The sequence below is a fragment of the Leptodactylus fuscus genome, chromosome 3 (genome assembly GCF_031893055.1).
Source record: "Leptodactylus fuscus isolate aLepFus1 chromosome 3, aLepFus1.hap2, whole genome shotgun sequence".
NCBI lineage: Eukaryota > Metazoa > Chordata > Amphibia > Anura > Leptodactylidae > Leptodactylus > Leptodactylus fuscus.
Window position 1 is genome coordinate 215,610,905 of NC_134267.1, and position 23,764 is coordinate 215,634,668.

General features: G+C 46.3%; 1 protein-coding gene across 2 annotated transcripts in view; it reads right to left on the minus strand.

Moving 5' to 3' along the window:
• NBAS (NBAS subunit of NRZ tethering complex) overlaps positions 1-20,796 on the minus strand; it is a 498,058-nt gene extending 477,262 nt beyond the window's left edge. For both annotated transcript variants that reach the window (XM_075269168.1, XM_075269167.1), the window contains exons 1-6: positions 20,488-20,796; positions 10,242-10,296; positions 9,117-9,153; positions 5,637-5,714; positions 3,728-3,775; positions 675-718 (exon numbers count right to left, since the gene is read on the minus strand). In XM_075269168.1, coding sequence (XP_075125269.1) covers positions 675-718; positions 3,728-3,775; positions 5,637-5,714; positions 9,117-9,153; positions 10,242-10,296; positions 20,488-20,589 — 364 coding nt within the window. In that variant the 5' untranslated portion in view covers positions 20,590-20,796. The remainder of the gene's footprint in view (positions 1-674; positions 719-3,727; positions 3,776-5,636; positions 5,715-9,116; positions 9,154-10,241; positions 10,297-20,487) is intronic.
• Between the last annotated feature and the right edge of the window lie 2,968 nt (positions 20,797-23,764).

Below are 23,764 nucleotides of genomic sequence, written 5' to 3' on the forward strand. Positions count from 1 at the left end.
AAGAATAAACCTATTGGAAGTTTAAAAGCTGATCATTGGTTTTGTGTGCACTTTCCCTTATACCTCCACGCCTGATTGGGTTTTGACCCTGAGGGACTCTATCCTTTACTACCCTATATCTGTCCTATACCTACCCTATATCTGTCCTATATATACCCTATATCTGTCTGCATTTGTGGCCCTGTCAATTAATTTTTAATGTTTATATCAGTGAAAACCACATGCGTGCCACTTGTATGCAGGAGGCCTAAGGCTGAGGCCCCACGTTGCATAAACGCAGCATTTTTGTTCCAGATTTTGCTGCAGTTTATTTCAACCAAAGAATCAACCATTTAGAATCTATATTATTAACTATATGTATAATATGTACTCTTTTAGTGTCATTTTGTGCCATTTTGGTTGGTGGTGTGCCCCCGGGATTTTTTAAGTGTAAAAAGTGTGCCGCGGCTCAAAAAAGGTTGAAAATCACTGGTCTAAGGTATATTATGTTATTGTATTATTTTTAGTAGAACCCTTGTGTCATGTTCTGCCCCCTCAGGCCCTGCAATAGGCATCACGTAATATCCGTTTTTCCCAGTGTGTTCCTTTAAACAGGAGGATTTATTTTATGCTGCATGTATAAAAATGAGAGGAAAAGATTGAGCCCAGCATGTATATTCTCTATAATCACTCACCTTGACATTTTCCTATAACCGAGCCAAAGTCATCTTTTGCAGACCTGGGTTGCGCAAGAAACAGAATACAAAAGGGAAATTAAATCTTGATAACTAGAAGAGAGTGATGGATTTTTGCAAACGTACACCCGAGATATGTACCCATCAGTGTTAGGAAGAGACCGATGAATAAAACTTGGGAGTCTAGCCAGAAAAAAAAATGGAGGGAATAAACTCTGTGCAGAAAATCCTACATTTCTTATCTTACATGTGCAGTCCTAATGCAAATCAGTCTGTTGGTGTTACCTCGCAAATGGGAAGGGGGACAGGGGCAATGCTGCAAAACAAATGCAAAGCGGTTGCCCAGAACATCCAATCAGATGTCAGGTTTTTAAGAAAATTTTTTAAAAATCCAATTGATTTCCATGGCCAATACTTTTCATACATTTCCCCTCGATTTATCTATTTGTATAAAAAACTAAACTGAATTAAAGAGGTATTTCCATCTCATACAGCAATAGCATATTGCTAGGATATGTTACGGCTATGACTAGTGGGGGTCTGACCTCTGGGACCACCACTGATCCTAATAATAAGGCCGTATTAATGTAGTACTAAGAATTCCCTGCATGACAGCGCCCCCTGCCAGCCAACTGTGCACACAACTGCTGCTGACCACATTTATTCAATGGGGACATGTTGTCATTTCTTGCACAACAGGTGGGAAAAATGGTGCAATGGAAGGAGAAGTACACCAGATCTGCAGCCCCTTCATTCTCAGGTTCGGAGGGGTCCCAGAGTCAAGGCAATGAGGAAGAAAAGTGATAACTTTATACAGGTACCTTAAGAGAAGTGGTGCACACACTGTTTACAGAGATATTTGTTATGTATCTATATACAGCGTCTCTATAGAAAGAGATATAAGTATATATCAATATACTGTTCGTAGATCCGTAACAAATATGTCTATACACAGTCTGCGAACCCCATTTGTGTGTAGGGTATGCGTATGGAAGTGTGTGTGGATGGATGGATGGATAGATGGATGGATGGATGGATGGATGGATGGATGGATGGATGGATAGATAGATAGGACATAGATAGTAATAGTACACATAGACTTGGACTACAAATTGTAAAGTGCTGCAGGATATGTCGGCTCTATATAAATAAAATGTATTATTAATAATAAATTAACAATATCAGGTGAATATATTCCATATTCCATAACAAACATAAGAATTTCACAAACATCTAAAATGCTTTGGGTTTGCAAAGTAAAACTTATTTCTGTTTACGTTGCACATTCAGAATGAACAGTTTCTAATACGCACAAAAAGCACACCCCGATGTATACCATGCGTCATGGCCAACATAACCTGTAGATATTTTCATAATCTACATTGAGAGAGTTTCCACAACATATATGTTGAACACTCAACACAAGTAAAGCCTTAAAGGGATCCTATCATTGGATACCGTTTTTTTCTCACTAACACATAGGAATAGCCTTAAGAAAGGCTATTCTTCTCCTACCTTTAGATGTCTTCTCTGCGCCGCCGTTCGGTGGAAAATCCAGTTTTCTTCTGTATGCAAATGAGTTCTCTCGCAGCACTGGGGGCGGTCCTCAGCACTCAAATAGTACTGGGGGCGTCCCCAATGCTACGAGAGAAATCTCCAGCGCCGCCTCCATCTTCTTCTGGAATGTCCTCTTCACGTGTCTTCTTTCAGCACTGGCTTCAAACTTCTAGGTGCAAAACAGAGCCAACTGCGCATGCCCACAGCCATTTTCTTGGGGGGCGCTTACCCCAGCTAACTGTGTAAGCAGCCAACAAGAAAATGGCCGCTTACACTAGTTTACTGTATAAGCAGCCACAGGGCAGCTGCGGTAGGCGCAGTCGGCTCTGCCCGAGGCCTGATGGCAGAGCTGACTGCGTATGCCTAGAATTTTGAACCCAGCGCTGGAAGAAGACACGGAGAGAGGCCGTTCCAGGCGAAGATAGAGGCGGCACTGGAGAGTTCTCGCGCAGCATTAGGAACACTCCCAGTGCTGCGAGAGAACTAATTTGAAAACAGACGAAAACCGGGATTTCTACCGAATGGCGGCGTGGAGAAGAATAACCTTTCTTAAGGCTACTCCTATGTGTTAGGGGAAAAAAAAATTGCATTTTAATGATAGAATCCCTTTAATGGGTTAAAAGTACACCCATATACTTTTAGCAGTGTTTTGAGTGATTTCTGGGTAGGAGCTCCTGGTATCTTCTGAATTTGTTTACATGGTGTTAGTACTACATAGCAGGAAATTATCTCCCTGTTACTGCTGTCTTTCCCCTCTCTAACTCTGTTACACCCCCCCCCCCCCCAACTCCCTAGCTAAGCTATCACACCCACTACTAGCGTCCACCCCTCCCCCTTGTCTCCCTAACTAAGCTATCTCACACACTACTAAGACCCCCCTTCCCCTGCCCCATTGAATCATACCTACATAGCTTACGCTCTGGGAGACAGCTCCTCCTTTCCTCTTCAATGTGAGCAGGCTTGAGTCGCTGTGAACAGACTCTAAGTATCTTTGAGGCCTGCCCAGAAGAGATGGACTGCCATCTCTACTGCGCATGTCACGCAGCCTCCTCCAGACTGCGCAAGCGCTTGAAGAGAGAGAAAGGGGAGGAGCCGTTCCCAGACAGGAAAGCTGGTAAGTATTGATGGAGTTTGGAGGAGGTGGGGGGAAGAGTACTGGTGACATTCTGTTTCGGAAGCTGTGAAATGGAACATCACTAGATTATCAGAAAGTGTCCCTGGGGCGGTCACGTGGGTATATGGGTAATTATACATCTTTAGAAGTTAAGCGGGGGGTTTAGGAGTTAATTTGTATTTATCACGGACAACCCCTTTAACAAAGACCTGAAAACCTGTTATTCGTAAAACAATATTGTTCAAAACCTGTATAAAAAATAAGCAAAAAGTTTTCTAGCCCCCTACGTTGTATGCCATGGTCAGCAATGTGTACAGGGCTTAACAATTATTAAGTACCTGTCCATAAATCTCATGATAATTAAACACAATTAGTCTCTCACCTAATTTCCACGCACTGGTCCTGAACCGCTGCCAAAAGCTTACCGTTACTGCGAGAAAAGTGAGAAGAAAACAGCGGAATGATTACTGTGCTATTAAGAGTTATGAAATGCTACAATTATGGAAATGCGTCATGTCTAGCCCCGCTTCATCTGCTGCATTAGTCATGAATCTTCTCACCCAAAAACTTCGTAGAAACGCATTAAAGGGGATGTCCGATGGATAAAAATTTTTGATAAGCAGCTCAAAATGGGTTAAAGGGGTTGTCCCACGTCACATACTCACCAGTCTTCGTTGTTGTAAAATCTTCTTTCTTCCGGCTTTGTTGCGTCATTGGTGGGCGGGGTCACATATGCAAAGCCAAGCGGCGAGATGCCGCTGGCCCTGCGTGCACGCTCGTAGACCAGTCAAGCCTTCACAATGTGAATACAGACCCAACATCCGCCTCTATTACAGCGGATACCGGGTCTGTATTCGCATTGTGAAGGCTAGACTGGTCTACGAGCGTGCACGCAGGGCCAGCGGCATCTCGCCGCTTGGCTTTGCATATGTGAATACAGACCCGGCATCCGCTGCAATAGAGAGGCGGATGCCGGGGAGTGTAGACGCCGGCACAGATGCACAGACGCCGGCACAGATGCCTGCAACATCGCTATGCTCCTGCCCTGCATGAAGCCAGCAGTGGCAGAAGCGATGCTGTTATTCCGCTCCGCCCCCCGCCCCCCCCCCCCCTTCCGCCCCCCTCTGGAATAGCAGCTCCTGGCTTCATGCAGGGCAGAAGCATAGCGATGTTGCAGGCATCTGTGCTGATGTCTAACCCTCCCCAGAATCCGCCTCTCTATTACAGCGGATGCCGGTCTGTATTGGCAGCCCCTTCCCCCCAAAGGGTAAACTAGCCCCCCCCCCCAGGCTCGCTCCCGTGCACTTATCCCCTCCTCCCTCCCCCCTCAGAGCAGCAGATACATCACTTGACTTATGACCAGATAAGTCAAGGGATGTGTCCCAAAAAAATGAATAAAGTAATATAGCAGCCAAACAAAGCAGTTTTGCTGAAGCAATGAATTTAGGAAAAGTCTTACATTCACATTAACAAGCAGTATACATAGGATCCTTGTGATGGGACAACCCCTTTAAAATGAAATAAATTCAGCAATACCAAACCAATTGCCTGTTTTGCCGCTGCCAACACTGCCCGGACACCTTACAATGTCACCTAATTCCTGGTCACCCTTGGTACACAAGAAAAATACTAACGCTAGGTTCACACCAGCGCCCGGATTCGGTTCTCAGGTTTCCGTCTTCTGCATGCAGAAAACGGAAACCTGTCATGCCGATTCCGGCTGTGAGCGCCGGTGAGCGTTTTGAGCTCTCCGCGTTTTTTTTTTTTTAAACCGGACACAGAGTACTGCATGTCCGACTCTGTGTCCGGATTTAAAAAAACGGTTTCACCACGGAGAGCATAAAACGCTCACCGGCGCTCACGGCCGGACACTTTTCAATCCCATTCAAATGAGAGAAGCTGAGCCCTGTGATATATAGGGTTATATGATAGAGGAGAGAAGCTGAGCTCTGTGATATATAGGGTTATATGATAGAGGAGAGAAGCTGAGCTCTGTGATATATAGGCTTATATGATAGAGGGAGAGAAGCTGAGCTCTGTGATATATAGGGTTATAGGATAGAGAAGAGAAGCTGAGCTCTGTGATATATAGGGTTATATGATGGAGGAGAGAAGCTGAGCTCTGTGATATATAGGGTTATATAATAGAGGAGAGAAGCTGAGCTCTGTGATATATAGGGTTATATGATGAAGGGAAAAGTGTGCAGACTTGTCAGACAATGGTTTTGCTGGACTGTGGCCTATACATGCACCTATATCATAAAATATTAAGATCCCAGGTCCGTTCTTACCTTGTCAGAACCAGCTGCCAGTTGATCTGCTTGTTGACTAGACGAATGAGGCCGAGTGGAAGACTGAATTTAGCTGGGCTGTGAGAGGGGAAGAGAAATTAACTCTAGTAACTACCAATGAAAACATTGAAAAAAATAAAATGGAAAATATGCCGACATTACTAAATTACATTATAGAAAAAATAAAAGTATCAGCTACGCTAAATCTGTAAGCACTCCAAATCTGTATATCATAATAGACCTCAATAGATGAATTTATGTCCATTTTTGCTACATTTTTTATCTGGTCCACACTAAAACAGACACGTTAACATCTGTTGGCGTCCATTTTTTAAAGAGACTCTCAACGACAGTGTGAAACCAGCCTTGGAAAATAGAGACGTTAGATACAGTGACAGATCCTCTTTATAAGTCAATCTGAAAATCGAGTAAACACTGCATGTTGGACCAGTCTTCAGACTAACCTCGGCTGCTACATGTAGGCGCATTCTTAAAGGGAGTCTGTCAGTAGGTTGGCTAGCCTCAGCTGCTAAATGTGGGCACAGGCAGTTCTATATACTGCTGGAAAGCAGACAGTACGCTGAATTCATCTGTGCCCCGGATAAAGAGCTTACGGTCCCGGTACTGCAGCTCTTCACAGTCAGAAGGGCGTTCCTGACAGTCTGCCAGGTACGTCCTTCTCCACAGCAGCGCCTATCGCGCTGTACAGTGTGAGCGTGGAGGAACGCCCCCTCCCTCTGCTCACAGTGCTCGTCCATAGACGAGTATTATCAGGAGGGGAGGGGGCGTTCCTCCCCGCTCACACAGTACAGCGCTATAGGCACTGCGGTAGAGAAGGACGTCGTTCCTGGCAGACTGTCAGGAACGCCCTTCTGAAGGTGAAGAGCTACGGTAGTGTTACCGATAGCTCTTTACCCGCGGCACAGATCAGGAAAGCATATAGTGCGCTGAATTCAGTGCACTGTCGGCTTTCCAGCAGTATATAGAACTGCCTGTGCCCAATCTGATGAAAGGTCCTCTTTAAAGGGAGTCTGTCAGTAGGGTGGCTAGCCTCGGCTGCTACACTTATTCTTAATGGAAGCCTGTGAGCAAGGTGACTTAGATAGGTCCAGCTCACCTGAATGCAACGCGTTTTCCCCCCATGAAAATTCTCGCCTGCGTTGCTGAGATATTCAATTACTTCATAATATGCAAATGAGCAATCTGCAGCACCGATGGTGGCTCTGTTGCTCCAAGCTGCAATACCTTACATACTCGGGCACAGACATGAAAACCAGGTGAGGTTTCAGTTTAGATTCCTCGCTCTGTCACTCAAGGAAGGGAGTGGGAAAGAAGGACGAAGCAGAGCAGTGTGGAGTATAACACTTTAGGGCAACAGAGTCGCCCTCTGTGCTCCAGACTGCTCATTTGCATATTCCGAAGTAAATGAATAATCAGACACGAGTTTTCATGGAGAAAAGGCGTTACATTCTGGTGTGTATATAGGCTGTATTGCTGGTTACATAGGCTTCATCCTGGTGACAGACTCCCTTCAAGTGAAATTTGACTCCTAATTAATCGAAATGATGAAAAAACTGCCTAAAAAACCTTCTCTTCAACGTAGCACCCCATGAAATTCATGCTATACTTTTACCATGGAAACATTAATACTTCAGATCCAGAACAAGGACTCGCTGAACGTCGGCTGCTTAATCTCAGGCTAAAAGCTTGCAGCGTTCTGCCCGGGACACCGCATTGATGGCTCCATAACATCAGCCATGAATCCGGCTGACATCTTTATGTGGAGATTGAGAGTTTTGTGTTCATAGATAATAGGGCAGTAAAAAGTTTTACAAGGAGGGAAATTTTAATATTTCAATGCCGCAATTGTTTTTTAAATAGCTTTTATATTACACTTAGTGTTTATCTCGTAAAGGAGAAGACTGGCTCGTTTGCTATCAATTATTACTGAGGCGGATTTGGCTGGTGGTGGTGGTGGGCCGAGAACGTCCACAGTATTTGTAGACGGCGTAAAGTCAGAATGGGCGCATTAACAGATACCAGTCCATAAACGTGTCTTCTGTCTCTCGTTTCCTGCAAGATGGGTGGCCGCGGTGGCGTCCGTCTTCATGCACAGCTGCTCCATCGTAGGATCGGATAATAGCAAACACAAACCACATAAAGAGGGGTTTAATAAGGAAACTTCTTGTTTTTGGCTTCAGGGGGCCACATATACACCGATCATAGAGAGTGTCCTAAGGCAAGACCTCTAGTGATCAGCTATAACCTGGAAGCCAGTGTTCAATATTCCTGCAGCGCCTCCACAGGAGAACCCCGTTGACATCCATGGGTGTAATACAAAAGGCATGCCTGGTTATCCTAAATTCCTAAAGCGGGTTATTAAAATTGATGGCCACTCCTTAAGATAGGCCATCAATTCTAGATTGGTGAGGGTCCGACTTCCAGCACCCTGCCGATCAGCTGCTTTGAACGGTTGGGAGGCCCCATGTCAAATGTTTGCCTTGGGGCCCAGCCATTCCTCCTTACATCACTGCTCCTAACGCTGGGTTCACACCTGCGTCTGGGGTCTCCGTTCTATGGTTTCCGTCTTCTGCATGGCAGAAGACGGAAACCATAGACCGGGTCTGGCCGTGCGCGGCGGTGAGCGTTTTAGGCTCTCCGCCGCGAAACCGGATTTTTTTATCCGGACACAGAGTAGTGCATGTCCGACTCTGTGTCCGGATTATAAAACCCGGTTTTGCGGCGGAGAGCGCAAAACGCTCACTGCCGCGCACGGCCGGACAGCTTTCTCACCCATTCAAATGAATGGGTGAGAAAGTCTCCTGCAGGCTTCCGTCTCCTGCATCTGTTTTATGCAGGAAACGGAAACCTGCAATAAGGACCCATGAACGCAGATGTGAACGAGCCCTAATCTGAATTGTAGAGAGGCCTCTAGGACCCAGTAACTCTTAGGGTAAGTTCACACGGGGATTTTTGGATCAGAGGCCGCCTCAGGTTCTGGTCCAAAATACGAGTAGCTGCGATTTGATGTCGGTGCAGTGCAAAATTGGTAAGTGTCTAGTGCAGTGGTTCTTAACCCTAGGCCCTATGCAAGGTTCATTTTGTGTACCAATAAAAAATCATATACCTATGTCTTGAATTTGGAAAAAAATCATATTTGATTTATCACTAAAGAAGGGTTCGGTGAATGTGCATATGAAACTGGTGGGTTCGGTACCTCAAACAAGGTTAAGAACCATTAGTCTAGTGTTAGGCTTAACGGCCAAAGTGAAAATTGTATGATACAGTACATTATTAAAATCTTGACATAGAAAATTAAAAATCAATTAATTCACATAAAAAGGTGTTTTAAAAAAATAAATAAATAGGAGACCCACTAACAAAACGTGATTTAACACACAATAACTGTTTTGCAGGTGACCCTTTAAGGGAGCCCTCTTACATACTGCATTACTGTCATAGTACAAGGCGAGGACCTACCTGTACCAGAGGAGCTGCTGCAAGTAATAAGCTGGAGCTGTAGGAAAGAAGAGAGATTTTATTAAAGCAATTCCAAACAATGGAAACCTAAGTGACCATGGTAGATCAGGTGACACGAGAACATGGAGGTTCAGCTGCCTTTATTAAAGGTGAATCCATATACTACAGTCATGTCAATGTACCGTAATGTGCAAAAGTTTTAGGTATGCATAGAAATAAAATGTTGTATAGTAAGAACGCTTTCAGAAACAAAAAGGTTAATCATTTATTTTTGTCATTTAACAAAATGAGGTGAATGAAGAAAAGAGAAATCTAAATCTCAGCAATATTTGGGGTGACTTTTGCCCGTTGCCTTTTATCACTTCTTCTCAGTACAGTTTTTGCAGGATACCAATGAGAGCAGGAGCGGTGTAGTGCTGCAACCCCAATACTCCTCCTCCCTCAACCCCCACATTTGGATTATAAGACACACCCCTCCACTTTCCTCCCAAATTTTGGGGAAAAGGGTGCATTTTATAGTCCAAAAAATACAGGTAGAATTGGAAGAAGGACAATGCAGGCTATGGGGAAAATAGTATATAATTAACGAAAGTTGTTTAGCCCCCCAAGCAGTCAAGGGGTCAAAACTGCTGACAGACTCCCTTGAAAGGGATTGTGCTATTAAGAACTAGTGTTGAGCGAGTAGTATTCGATCGAATACCTCGCCGGCATAGGAATGCTTGTAATTGGCCAAACAACAAGGGGTTAAACACTTCGAATATTCGATGCGTTTAACCCCTTGTTGTTCGGCCGATTACACGCATTCCTATGCCGGCGAGGTATTCGATCTAATACTACTCACTCAACACTATTAAGAACACTTATTCCCTATCCATTTGCTCAGACCCCCAGCGATCTGACACTTATATCATGTGGATAGGTGATAAGTGTCCTTAACGGCACCACCCCTTTAATGAACATTCAGTTACTTCTATCCTCCCCATCCACCTGCAGACTAATATTACACAGCCCAGCGTAGGAACGTATTCAGGACTTATGCACTGGCTGAGAATATAAGCAGCAGCGGCAGTATACAACAGGGATTACAGCCGCTCCGTGTCTAGATAATGTAACTACCCCGGGTACCTGTAATAGCCTTTGTGAGGACAAATGATGCTTCGTGTTCACGGCCACCTCGAGGCTGCAAATAAAAACAGGACAATTACACGGCAGGAAGCCACACGGGGTAAGAAATCTTCCAGGTAATTCTGCCAAGTACAGCGCTCTATGTACGAGGCCTAGATGTAAGGGCAGCTCACAATGTATACATTACATAGGATTACCTTACACATTGTAATAGAAGGCTATCTTGTACAACACTGTGGAATATGTTTGCTACACACTAATAGGAAAGAACATTAGAAAGTTGACCTGTATCTTAAGTCCAGGCTCTGCATTGGTATTCTGATTTATCTCCATGTATTAAAGGGGTCCTCTCATCATGACAACCCCTTTAAGCCAGACCATATATTGCCTGCATTTCCTGGAATGAAGCTGGTCTAGAGACGGGAATTGTGTGCATCATAGTGCAATGCTGCAATGGACGGGGAGCAGGAGCGGCTCTGCTTATATTCAAGTGATGGGGCCGAACTGCAGCACTGTCCCCTATAGGGGAACTGCAGCTCCACTCCAAATAGGATTTTTCACCATCTCCACCAATTCAAGCTCTTAGCATGTTAATAGGCCCCGCTCCTCTGATTCCAGAACAGTTGGAGTTTTCTCTCTAGTCCCCACCATTCGTGAGCAACAAGAGCAGTTAGTTTTGGTGCCTGGTGTGCTATTTAAAGTCAGTTCATGAAAAAGGAGCTGCAATGCAGAATAAGGCATCTTTGGAAAGTAAAGACTCCACCCTACAAGGGACTGTCAATAGTTTGATACCCATTTTCCTGCTCACAGATTCCTTTTAAGTTCTGTAATGTGAGGAGGGCGGCATCAGGCCGGGGGTGTGATTCAGGGCAAATAACGTGTGGCTTATTTTGGCACCGGGAAAAAAAAGCTTCCTAATTAGAAAGCTTTTTTTTGGACCTTGCCAAGCTTTTTTTGGAGCTTTTTTTGTATAAACAGGTTTAAAAAAAAGCCAGGCTGTTTTCCCCTCCTGTAAAGTGAATGGGCGTTGCGTTTTTTTCCACGCTTATTTTTGCGGAAAAAAACGCGCAGTTTTCGCCTCCCATTCACTTCTATTGCTTTCTTCAGGTGGAAAACACCTGAAGAAAGATCATGTCGCTTCTTTTTCTTTGCTAGCAGAAAAATTTGCTCGCAGTCTACATAGACTAAGGGTGCATGCACACTACGTAACGCCGGGCGTGTATGAGAGCCGTACACGCCGGCGTTACAGCAGGGCTGGCGAACACTTCCCATTCACTTCAATGGGAGCGCTCGTAACAGCGGCGTTTACGAGCGCTCCCATTGAAGTGAATGGGAAGTGCTCGGCAGCCCTGCTGTAACGCCGGCGTGTACGGCTCTCATACACGCCCGGCGTTACGTAGTGTGCATGCACCCTAAGGGCTCGTTTACACGGAGGGCGGTGGGGCGGATTTTGACTAGGGGAGCCAAGTCAAAATATGGCCAAAAACCGTCTGCCACGTTGTCGTTGAGGTTGCGGCTGCCATGCGGAAGCCGCGGCTCAGCGAGTTGCGGCTTCCACCTGAAGAAAGGGCAGCTCGCTTCTTTTTTCCGCTATCGGCAGGGTCCCACGGACATGTCGCCATTTGCCCGCGACGGAAACGCCTCGGGAAAAATCACAGCGTTTCACAGTACTTGCAAAGTGGGTGGGATTCATGCGAATCCCATCCCCACAATCGCAGCACGGACACGCTGCGATTTCCAAAACCGCTGGGTTTTGAAAATCGCAGCATGTCAATTATATCTACGGAAACGCCGGTGGCTTCCCCGTAGATATAATTGTAACAGAAAGTCCGCAAAGTAAAACTCTGTGAACTTTCTATTCTAAGCTCTGCGGGAACAGCCACGATGCGTTCACGCCGCGTTTCCAGCCTGTGCTTTAAAGTCATAGCAAATGCAAGATGGATTGGGAACTGCAGACGCTTAAAATTGAAGGGCCTGTCGCTTGGAAGCAACACCTGACACTGATAAGAGATATAATAGGAGGAATAGTAAATACAGAGCCACCCTCACACAGTATTAGGGTCCATTCACACAGAGGAAAATGACACTGGATTTGGCGCTGAATTTTCAGAGCTGAAAAAAAGCCTCTCATTGATTTCAATGGGTACGGCTAGCTTTTTTTTCCACTCACATAATTTTCTGCTAGCTGAAAATTCAGCGCCAAATACAGCACCATTTTCCTTTTTTAGGGTGCATTCACACTGAGTAAACGCTAGCTTATTTTGTAGAGTAAAATTACACTTGTAAATTTTGCTATCCCATTGACTTCAATGATATTTTTTTACAAGTGTAAAAATACGCCAGTAAAAAATACGCCTGTAAAAATACGCCTGTAAAATGTCATTGAAGTCAATGGGATAGCAAAATTTACAAGTGTAATTTTACTCTACAAAATAAGCTAGCGTTTACTCAGTGTGAATGCACCCTTAGGGTGCATGCACACTGAGTAACGCCGGGCGTGTATGAGAGCCGTACACGCCGGCATTACAGCAGACTGCCGAACACTTCCCATTCACTTCAATGGGAGCGCTCGTAACAGCGGCGTTTACGAGCGCTCCCATTGAAGTGAATGGGAAGTGTTCGGCAGCCCTGCTGTAACGCCGGCGTGTACGGCTCTCATACACGCCCGGCGTTACGTAGTGTGCATGCACCCTTAGCACTGATTTTGATGCTGAATCCGCGCCAGAATCCACGTGGAAAAAACTTCCACTTGCGGAAAAAAAAAAAGCTTCCTTCAGGTGGATTCCGCCTGCAAAAACCAATTCAGTCAATGGGTGGCGTAAAATCCACGTCGAAGATTTGGGTGCAGAATTGGCAAAAAAAAAAGCACGGAAAAAAACGCTAGCGTTTTTTTCAAGGCCCATGCATTGTGCTGAAGGGGGAAAAAAAAAAAAAACTCGAAAAATGCTCCAAAAACCTCTTCAAAAAACCATTTCTTAATTCCTGAAGCGGATTTTTTTCCTCGCCAAAAAACTCTGTTCTAGAAGAAAAAAGAAACCAGTGAAGTCAATGGGAGGCTTTTTTTTTCAGCGCTGAAATTCCACACCCAATTCCTCCCCATTTTCCTCGGTGTGACTGGACCCTTATTACTATGACCTGAAGGAGCCGACATCTCAGTAATGAAAACCGCCTCACAGGCAGACTTGTGGAGTTGCCCATAGCAACCAATCAGAGCTCAGCTTTCACTTTACCTCAGCAGCTTCAGTGATGAGAGCTTCCTGTATAGTCAGCAATAATGACAATCTTACTATCAGGCAGATTTCACCTGACCAATATGGCTGCTCAATAAGGGGTAGTTCACACGGAGTAAACTGGCGTGTACTTTGGCGTGTAATTTTAAACGTGTAAAAAAAAAGACTCCCATTGACTTCAATGACATTTTACCAAAACACACACCAGTTTACTCCGTGTGAACTACCCCTAAGGCTGTTTGCCCACTACAGTATTGTTCGCGGGTCTCTTGGCCGTGAATTCTATATCTCCATAGACTTCAATGGAGCTGCAAAATTTACAGCTTTGTGCACAAAGAAGTCTATGGAACATCCAAATCCATGGCCTGGAGGCCCATAAAAAATACTGTAGTGTGCAAGCAGCCACTAAGGATACCAGACATGTTTTATCAGTGCGTGCATGTATGTGTGGGCGCACATGTGTGGTCCGTGTTTGTGTCTGTGCATACGTGTGATCCATGGGTATGTATGCATCTGTGCATGCACGTGTGTGGTCCATGTATATGTATGCGCACCTGTGATCCATGTGTTTGTGCGTGTGCAGTGCAAGTGTCTGTGCGTGCAGTAGTTGTGTGTGCTCTGTTCGTCCGTGTGTATAGTGTGTATCCATCCGAGTGTGTTTGTTTGCGTGCGGTGTGCATGTGGTATTTGTGGGGTGGTGTTTGTGTGGTGTGTTGTGCTTGTGGGTTGGTGTATGTGTGATGTATATATGGCGTTTGCGAAATGTTTGTGTGTTGTGTGTGGTGGTGCGGCCACTTTAGCAGCGACTCTTTGGCGCCATCTCTATAATCCGTCCCTGTCAGTCACAATTGTTGTTTTCCCGTCAGCACTTTCACATTTCCCTACTACAGTGTTGGCCAAAAGTATTGGCCCCCCTACAATTCTGCCAGATAATACTCGTATTCTTCCAGACAATGATTGCAAGCACAAACTCTTTGGTAATATCTTCAGTTATTTTTCTTGCAATGAAAAACCACAAAAGAGAATGGAAAAAAAAGTCAAATCATTGATCATTTTACACAAAACTCCAAAAATGGGCCGGACAGAAGTATTGGCCCCCTCGGCCTAATACTTGGTAGCACAACCTTTAGACACAATAACTGCGCACAACCGCTTCCGGTAACCATCAATGAGTTTCTTACAAGGCTCTGCTGGAATTTTACACCATTCTTCTTTGGCAAACTGCTCCAGGTCCCCCCTGAGATGTGAAGGGGGCCTTCTCCAAACTGCCATCAAGAGATCTCTCCTCCCCCACAGGTGTTCTATGGGATTCAGGGCTGGACTCATTGCTGCCACTTTACAAGTCTCCAGGGCTTTCTCTCACCACCATTTTCTAGTGCTGACCTGAAGTGTGTTTTGGGTCATTGTCCTGCTGGAAGACCCATGACCTCTGAGGGAGACCCAGCTTTCTCACACTGGGCCCTACATTATGCTGCACAATGTGTTGGTCATCTTCAGACTTCATAATGCCATGCACACGGTCAAGCAGTCCAGTGCCAGAGGCAGCAAAGCAACCCCAAAACATCAAAAAATATGTCCGGCCTGACATGGTGTTCAGCTCCACCTGAGTTAAATCATTAAAATGACTTTTTTTTTCTCCCTAACATGTAGGAATAGCCTTAAGAAAAGCTATTCTTCTCCTACCTTTAAATGTCTTCTCTGTGCCGCCATTTGGTAGAAATCCTGGTTTTCTCCTGTATGCAAATGAGTTCTCTCGCAGCACTGGGGGCGGTCCTTTGCACTCAAACAGCACTGGGGGCATCCCCAATGCTGCGAGAGAACTCTCCAGCACCGCCTCCATCTTCGCCTGAAACGGCCTCTCCGGCTGGTTTCAAACGTCTGGGCCCGCGCAGTCGGCTCTGCCGTTGGGCCTCAGGCAGAGCCGATTGCGCATGCCAGCGGCCATTTTCTTGTGGCCGCTTACCCCAGTTTACTATGTAATCAGCGACATGAAAATAGCCACTTACACCAGTTTACTGTGTAAGCAGCCACAGGAAAATTGCCGCGGGCATGCACAGTCAGCTCTGCCCGAGGCCCGACAGCTGAGCCAACTGCACATGCCTGGAAGTTTGAAGCCAGTGCCGGAAGAAAGGAGAAAAGATGTTATGTTAGGGAGAAAAAAAATGTCATTTTAATGATTGAATCCCTTTTAATATCTGATTTTTGGTTTTCTTGGATACACAAAGGATGGTGCTGGACCAGAAGGATGCAAAAAAGTCAATTCCACGTCTTCATTTTCACAATCTTTGGAGAGTCCAGTAGCCAGCCATCAGTGCCGATCATATTCACAGGTCACAGAACTAGTTGTGTCATCCATTGCCAATCTTGTGTCGCCTTCTACCACTTCATGGACTTCACTGTCATTGCTGAATGAAAAAATCCTAGTTTTTATTTCTGTTCCACTACATGGAATGAAAGTGTGGTATTACTGAGCCCCTCTGATGGGTTCTGCTTCCCGTATCCTCTTCGCAGTCAGGACATGTAAGCTCTGGAGCTCTGTCTTACTTCCTCGGTGATCATACACCTTAGAATAAAGTGAGAAGACCGCATCCCAAAAAGGCCGGAGAACATCACAATCCCACCAGATATGAAGCATAGTGCCTCTCTCAGTGCCACAGTGCCAGCACCGGTCAGAAACAGAGGGGAAGATCCTGTGGAGGATGTCGGACACCTGTACCAACGGGTCAAAATTTTAAAATTCCTTTCCTGCGCACTGCGAGGCAAAGCCAGTCCATGAGACAACGTAAAGAATTTACCCCAAACGGCAGGCAGCAGACTTGAAGGGAGATCAACGTTCCAAGCCTCTACATAAGGAGGAAACCCTGGAGTGGCATCATAAAGGAGAAAATCATAAAAAGCCGAAAGTGTGCGCGGGGGAGGGGCTGCACACGCAGCAGAGGACTCCAGTGCTGTCAGGGGCGTGGAAAGCAGGGGTGGGAGTGGAAACTTCCTCAACTGACCATATTCCAACCAGGAGAGGTGGAGATCGAGATGGGAAAGGCACAACTGGGTGAAGGGGAGGAGAGAAGAGTCGCTAACAACCTGCCTGAGGCGAACATCGTCCCCTCTACGCCAGCAAAGGAATTGAGCTACTGATTGGCCCGGGAGAAACATGGGGTTGTCAAACAAGGGAGTCAAAGGGCCCGGGACCCGAGCCAGTCTCCCAGTAGAGCACACCAGATCCCAGACTTTAAGGAAATGCAAGGAGAGAATAGAGTGGCCAGGGGTCTTAGGCCGAAAATGCGGCAGGATCCATGGTAAGGAAGAAAGTGAAGGAGAGATCAGGTCGGTCTCTATGGAGACCCACTGTTTATCATTGCGATGGAATCGCCAGTCAAGCAAACAAAGCAACACCGAAGAACGGTAATACAACCTGACATCAGGCAAGCCCACTCCCCCCCTCTGCTTGTGTCGAGTAAGGGTACGGTAGCTGAGTCTACTCCGTGAGGCGCCCCAAACGAATCTCCCAAACAATTGGACCCGGTTAAGATAATCCTGCGATAGCGGAATGGGAAGGGTTTGAAACAAATATAAGAACCATGGGAGAATGTCCATTTTAAGAGCGTGAATGTGGCCGAACCAGGATAAAGACTAGGCACACAAATCGAACAAAACCTTGTCGAGAAGCGGAAGGTAGTTAAGTCGAAATAGATGGGAAGGGTCAGGGGGAATATGGACCCCAAGGTATTTGAACAATGCAGACTGCCAACGGAATGAGAAATCACGAGCAAGGAGAGCAACCTCCGCCGGAGGGAGGGAAACGTTAAGCGCTTCCGTTTTGGACAAATTGACCTTAAAATTGCTAAATGACCAAAACGATAAAATTCCCGAAGGATGGCTGGGAACGATACTCGTGGTTGTGAGATATACAGAAGGAGATCGTCTGCATACAACGCCGCCTTGACCACACGAGAACACTTTCTACAGACCATGGATCTCCGGGCAGTGCAGGATCGCCACAGCCAGATGCTCCATGACCAGGGCATAAAGCAATGGCGATAGGGGGCAACCCTGGCGAGTGCCATTCCTAACCGAAAAGGATTCCGAGAAGACCCCATTGGCCCTGACCTGGCATCCCCGTAAAGAGCAAATACCTTACCTAAAAAGCCCAGGCCCACCTCCACCTGACGAAGGGTTTCTTGAAGAAAGCTCCAATTAACCCAATCAAACGCCTTTTCGGCGTCCACCGAGAATAGGCATAAAGGAGAGTTGGTGGAACGAGCTGCCGAAACAGCTAAAATGGTTTTGCACACATTATCACAGGCTTCGTGACCAAGAATGAAACCGGTTTGGTCGTTGTGGACCAAGGCCGGCATAAGAGGGGGCAGCCGATTTGCAAGCAATTTGGCGAAGATTTTGACGTCAATGTTAGTAAGAGATATCGGGCGATAGCTGGCCGGGAAGGCAGGATGCTTACCCGGCTTAGGGAGGACCGTGATCAGAGCAGAGAGGGATTGGGACGCAAACGACGCCGAACCATCTACGTGCTGTAAACCCATGCGGGCCTGGGCATTTGCCCGGAGGGGAAGATTAAATGGAGAGATCGGTGCCATTATAACAGCACTGATATCTCCAGCCCTGGGGCACATAACGGGAAAGCCAATAGTGTGCTGAATTCAGTACACTGCTGGCTACCTAGCGGTATATAAAACCGCATGTGCCCGAGGACATGAAAGGTCGCCTAGAAAAGGCCAAGACAAGAAGTGAAAAAAATAATAATTCATGCTATTTGTTTTATTTATCTCAATGTCTTTCGTTCCATAAAAAACAACGGACACATGAATGGCTCCATTCACAATAATGGGTCCATGTTCTGCCTGATTTTTTTCTCACATAGCTTGTAGACAGAAAACTTAGTTAGTGTGAAAGGACCCTAAGGCTTCAAATGTCTGGTACCGTACATGATATAAAGTGATGGCTACTTACTCGCTGTGACTACACCCATGTGCACTCAGACATAAGACATTTTTTTAAAATAAAACCTGCCCCACAATCCCTTTCACAGTTCAGTCTTGGTACAGTATTATGTGCTGATTTTGCAACTGATTTCACTCTTATTATTACATATCTGCAACATAAAAGGCAGACTGGGGATTTCAGAATCCGCCCTAATAATGTATAGACACTTTGTAATTGAATTAGGCAGGGGTGTCGCTGGCCCCAGGGGTGAGAACCATTACTTATCCTTATCAGGCATATTCTGAAAATCGTAGTTTACACCATAAACAATTATTACAAAGATCAATGCCTGACGTTACATCTAGGATTGTAATGTTAGGCTCTGTTCACACCTTGTCTTATGCTTTTGTCCCTGCTGTACAATACCATACCAGTAAGCAGTGGCATAGACCGGCCATTAACTGTCTGTATAGGAAAGTGTAGGAAAGCCATTCATCAGCTCATTGCAGCCTTATGGGTATGTTTGTAGTATACACTAAATGCAGGGCTCATATACAGCGCACATGGCCTAGAATCCCCGTCATGCTTTCTCAGTTGTCATTTTCTAGCTGTATCAACTGCAATTGGTTTACTACAATTTCTAATGATGCAAAGTACATTGTGTTTTAGTGCCAGGCTCTGTACATTATGTGTGATAGTGCCCGATCATCACACTTTGTGAAGACAAGGTTATAATAAAAATAATACTTCTCCCCTCTTTACTTTCACATGAAATCTCCCACACAATTCTCCAAAGACGACAACTATGGCACAGACACCCCAGCAGTAAACCTGCCACAGTAATCTCTGGGCCCTCAATGCCTTCCTATGGGCGCAAGTAGTAGACCAAAGTCTGTCCTGCTGGTGAACTACATCCCCCAGCCCCTCCAGTATATACCCAGCGTATCCCCCCAGCCCCTCCAGTATATACCCAGCGTATCCCCCCAGCCCCTCCAGTATATACCCAGCGTATCCCCCCAGCCCCTCCAGTATATACCCAGCGTATCCCCCCAGCCCCTCCAGTATATACCCAGCGTATCCCCCCAGCCCCTCCAGTATATACCCAGCGTATCCCCCCAGCCCCTCCAGTATATACCCAGCGTATCCCCCCAGCCCCTCCAGTATATACCCAGCGTATCCCCCCAGCCCCTCCAGTATATACCCAGCGTATCCCCCCAGCCCCTCCAGTATATACCCAGCGTATCCCCCCAGCCCCTCCAGTATATACCCAGCGTATCCCCCCAGCCCCTCCAGTATATACCCAGCGTATCCCCCCAGCCCCTCCAGTATATACCCAGCGTATCCCCCCAGCCCCTCCAGTATATACCCAGCGTATCCCCCCAGCCCCTCCAGTATATACCCAGCGTATCCCCCCAGCCCCTCCAGTATATACCCAGCGTATCCCCCCAGCCCCTCCAGTATATACCCAGCGTATCCCCCCAGCCCCTCCAGTATATACCCAGCGTATCCCCCCAGCCCCTCCAGTATATATCCAGCGTATCCCCCCAGCCCCTCCAGTATATACCCAGCGTATCCCCCCAGCCCCTCCAGTATATACCCAGCGTATCCCCCCAGCCCCTCCAGTATATACCCAGCGTATCCCCCCAGCCCCTCCAGTATATACCCAGCGTATCCCCCAGCACCTCTAGTATATACACAGCGTATCCCCCAGCACCTCTAGTATATACACTGCGTATCCCCCAGCACCTCTAGTATATACACAGCGTATCCCCCAGCACCTCTAGTATATACACAGCGTATCCCCAGCACCTCTAGTATATACACAGCGTATCCCCAGCACCTCTAGTATATACACAGCGTATCCCCAGCACCTCTAGTATATACACAGTGTATCCCCAGCTCCTCTACTATATACACAGTGTATCCCCAGCCTCCTGTCAGTAATCCTCCCCCCTCCTTAGCTGTGCTACGTGTCCTGTCCCATCCACCTGTATGTGCTGTCACCCCAATAAACAGCTGCTGCCCTATCACAGCCCCCCAAATCCTCCCCTAATACCCCAGCCCCGTCAGCCCCTCACCTGCACATCAGGCTCCGGCGGCCATTCAGTGTTTATTAACAAATCATAGAGAATATTTTCTTCACTATTCCCGCTAGCCGCCGAGTCTATAGGCGCCGCCATCTCTACTGCTGGCAAGGGATTGATAGGTACGGCGGCCGGCAGGGACCAACTGCGCACTACAGAAACACCGGGACTGTAGGGCTGGATGGCAGAGCAGATGACGCGGCGTTTTCGGTGTTTACAAGAAAGTTGTAACACAGCGCCACCTCTCGGTCATAGGGGTGTAACGCGTTATTATTAGCAGGTTATGGCAAATAGCTGATTATTTACTACACAAAAAAAGGGAAAAAAGCAATACATGTAGGTCACATGATCTACACATTTTACTTAAAAACTATAGAATATAGAATAAAAAGATATATCAGAAAGTTGAAGTTTTGTTTTTTGTTTTTTGGGTTTTTTTTTAAGGTTTTCTTAAAAAAAATCTTTACACATTTGCATACCTCCCAACCTCTGAAGGGTAGAGAGAGGAATGAAATGCGTGGCGCGCGCAGCGTGGCAAATTTGGCTCCGCCCACTTTTATGTTGACTCCGCCCATTCTCATAAATTTTTCATGTGCTCCCACACAGTATAATCCTCCTACAGTTACCTGAAAATTATATGCCCCCCCCTCCATCTCTCCCCCAGTTTCATATACACCCTCCATTTTCCACTAGTTTCATGTCCCCTCCTCCATCTCTGTCCCCAGTTTCATATCCCCCCAATTTCATGTTACCCCCGTCTCTGCCCAGTTTCATGCCGTTCTCCCCCTACGGACGCCGATGAGTTGAAATCGGGACATACCTCCCACCGACCGGGACTGCAGGACAGGACAACGAAATCGTGAGTGTCCTGTGGAAATCAGGACGGTTGGGAGGTATGCATTTGTGCCTCCTATAAGGTCATAATAATTCTGTAGCTGGCCCGGGTCCCTGGTGGTCTTGTGACAGGACCGAAAGGATCCATTCACACAGAGTACTTTGGTGCTGAATCCGTGTCAGAATCAGCATGGAAAAAAAAGTCTCCCATTCCACAAGCGGAAAAAGGAACCAAGTGAAGTCAATCAATGGGAGGCTTTTTTAACACGTCGATTCTGACATGGATTTAAAAACTCAGAGTGAATGGATCCAAAGTGTAGAGAGCAGCTCCCATGTGTACACATTGGAGCACCCAGACATGTATAAACTTTGTGCAGTCTCGAAGGAGTTAAGGCTTCCTTAAGACACTTTTTTGTGGGTTTTTTTTTTTTTTGGGGGGGGGGGCACTGCAAAAAATGCCATGAATTTCAACTTTTTTTCCTTTTTTTTTTTTTTTTTTTTAACAAGCTTTCATAGCCTTGTACTATCAGAGGGACCATTCCTTACTGCCCAGCGATGATGCTGAGGCCCGGTTCACATCTATGTTCGGGTTTCCATTTGGGGAGTCCGCTTGGGGAGCCAACGGAACGGAAACCTAATCCCAAAAAGCGGTTACCTCAGGAAACCCACAGACCCCTTAGACTATAATGGTGTTTGTGTGAAAAATGCGGTTTTATGCTGCTTGCAGGACTTTTTTCTCCACATGTTTTGTGCGGAAGCTACACGGACCCGATTATAGTCTATGGCAGTGATGGTGAACCTATGGCACGGGTGCCAGAAGTGGCACTTGGAGCCCTCTCTGTGGGCACCCATCTGTGGAGCAGATTGTACTGTGTGGGGGCCACTGTGGAGCAGATTGTACTGTGTGGGGGCCACTGTGAAGCAGATTGTACTGTGTGGGGGCCACTGTGGAGCAGATTGTACTGTGTGGGGGCCACTGTGGAACAGATTGTACTGTGTGGGGGCCACTGTGGAGCAGATTGTACTGTGTGGGGACCACTGTGGAGCAGATTATACTGTGTGGGGGCTACTGTGGAGCAGATTGTACTGTGTGGGGGACACTGTGGAGCAGATTGTACTGTGTGGGGGCCACTGTGCAGCAGATTGTACTGTGTGGGGGCCACTGTGGAGCAGATTGCACTGTGTGGGGGCCACTGTGGAGAAGATTGTACTGTGTGGGGGCCACTGTGGAGCAGATTGTACTGTGTGGGGGCCACTGTGGAGAAGATTGTACTGTGTAGGGGCCACTGTGCAGCAGATTGTACTGTATGGGGGCCACTGTGAAGCAGATTGCACTGTGTGGGGGCCACTGTGGAGCAGATTGTACTGTGTGGGGGCCACTGTGGAGCAGATTGTACTGTGTGGGAGCCACTTTGGGGCAGATCGGACTAAGTGTGGACCCTTCACTATTTATATCACACACTATATCTCTTCTATAGCAGAAATATAATATTATTACAGGTCATAATAACATTGTACGGCCACTATAAAACAGATCTTTACAATGTAAATAGTGAACATTAATTGCTCAAAAGTTATACCAAATGCAAAACAAAGTTGTTTGTATAAATGAAAGCTCTGTAAAGCCCCATTCACACGACCGTATTTTGCGGGTCGGTAATTGTCTGCAATTGTGGATATGCACAGTATGAAGGTTAAAATGCCGTGTTAGCACTTTGAGATAATTTAGTGGGTTTTGGGTTGCAGATTGGGCACTCGGTCTCTAAAAGGTTCACCATCACTGGTCTATGGGGTCCGCGGGTTTCCTGAGGTAACCACTTTTTTATGCGGATTAGGTTTCCGTTCGGAGGGGGTCCCCAAGCAGACTCCCCAAATGGAAACCTGAATAAGATAAGATAAGATAATCCTTTAATAGTCCCACAGTGGGAAATGCAGATGTGAATAGGGCCTTACTATGCTACTCTTCCCCGACTTGGTGCGTCATATAATATATGGTATTTTCCCCCTACTACTGCCTACTTACTGCCACTAATTGGACTATAATATGTAGGACGGCACATGGAGCCACTAGCCGCATGCCCACATGTGCCCATGACATAGTCATTGAAGAGCAAATCAGTGTTTTGTATTATTTTCCATATCACAATCTACATCAAAATATAAATCATAAGATGCTGCAGATTCCACCCTGACCACTGAGTCCCACAAAAGACTGACACTTCCTCTTCTATAGAGGTCACTTCTTAGCAGTCAACTCATCATCATCACAAGATAACACTGGATTCGCCATTTACAATAGGTGATAGACACAGCTGATTCCTGCTCCCTGCACAAGTCACAGAGCATGCCCACAAGACTGTCACATAGAAGTATGTTGTCTCAAGATGTCCATGTGGCTGAAATAGGAGCAGTCTCTGAAGCAGCAGCTCAGGCAAAT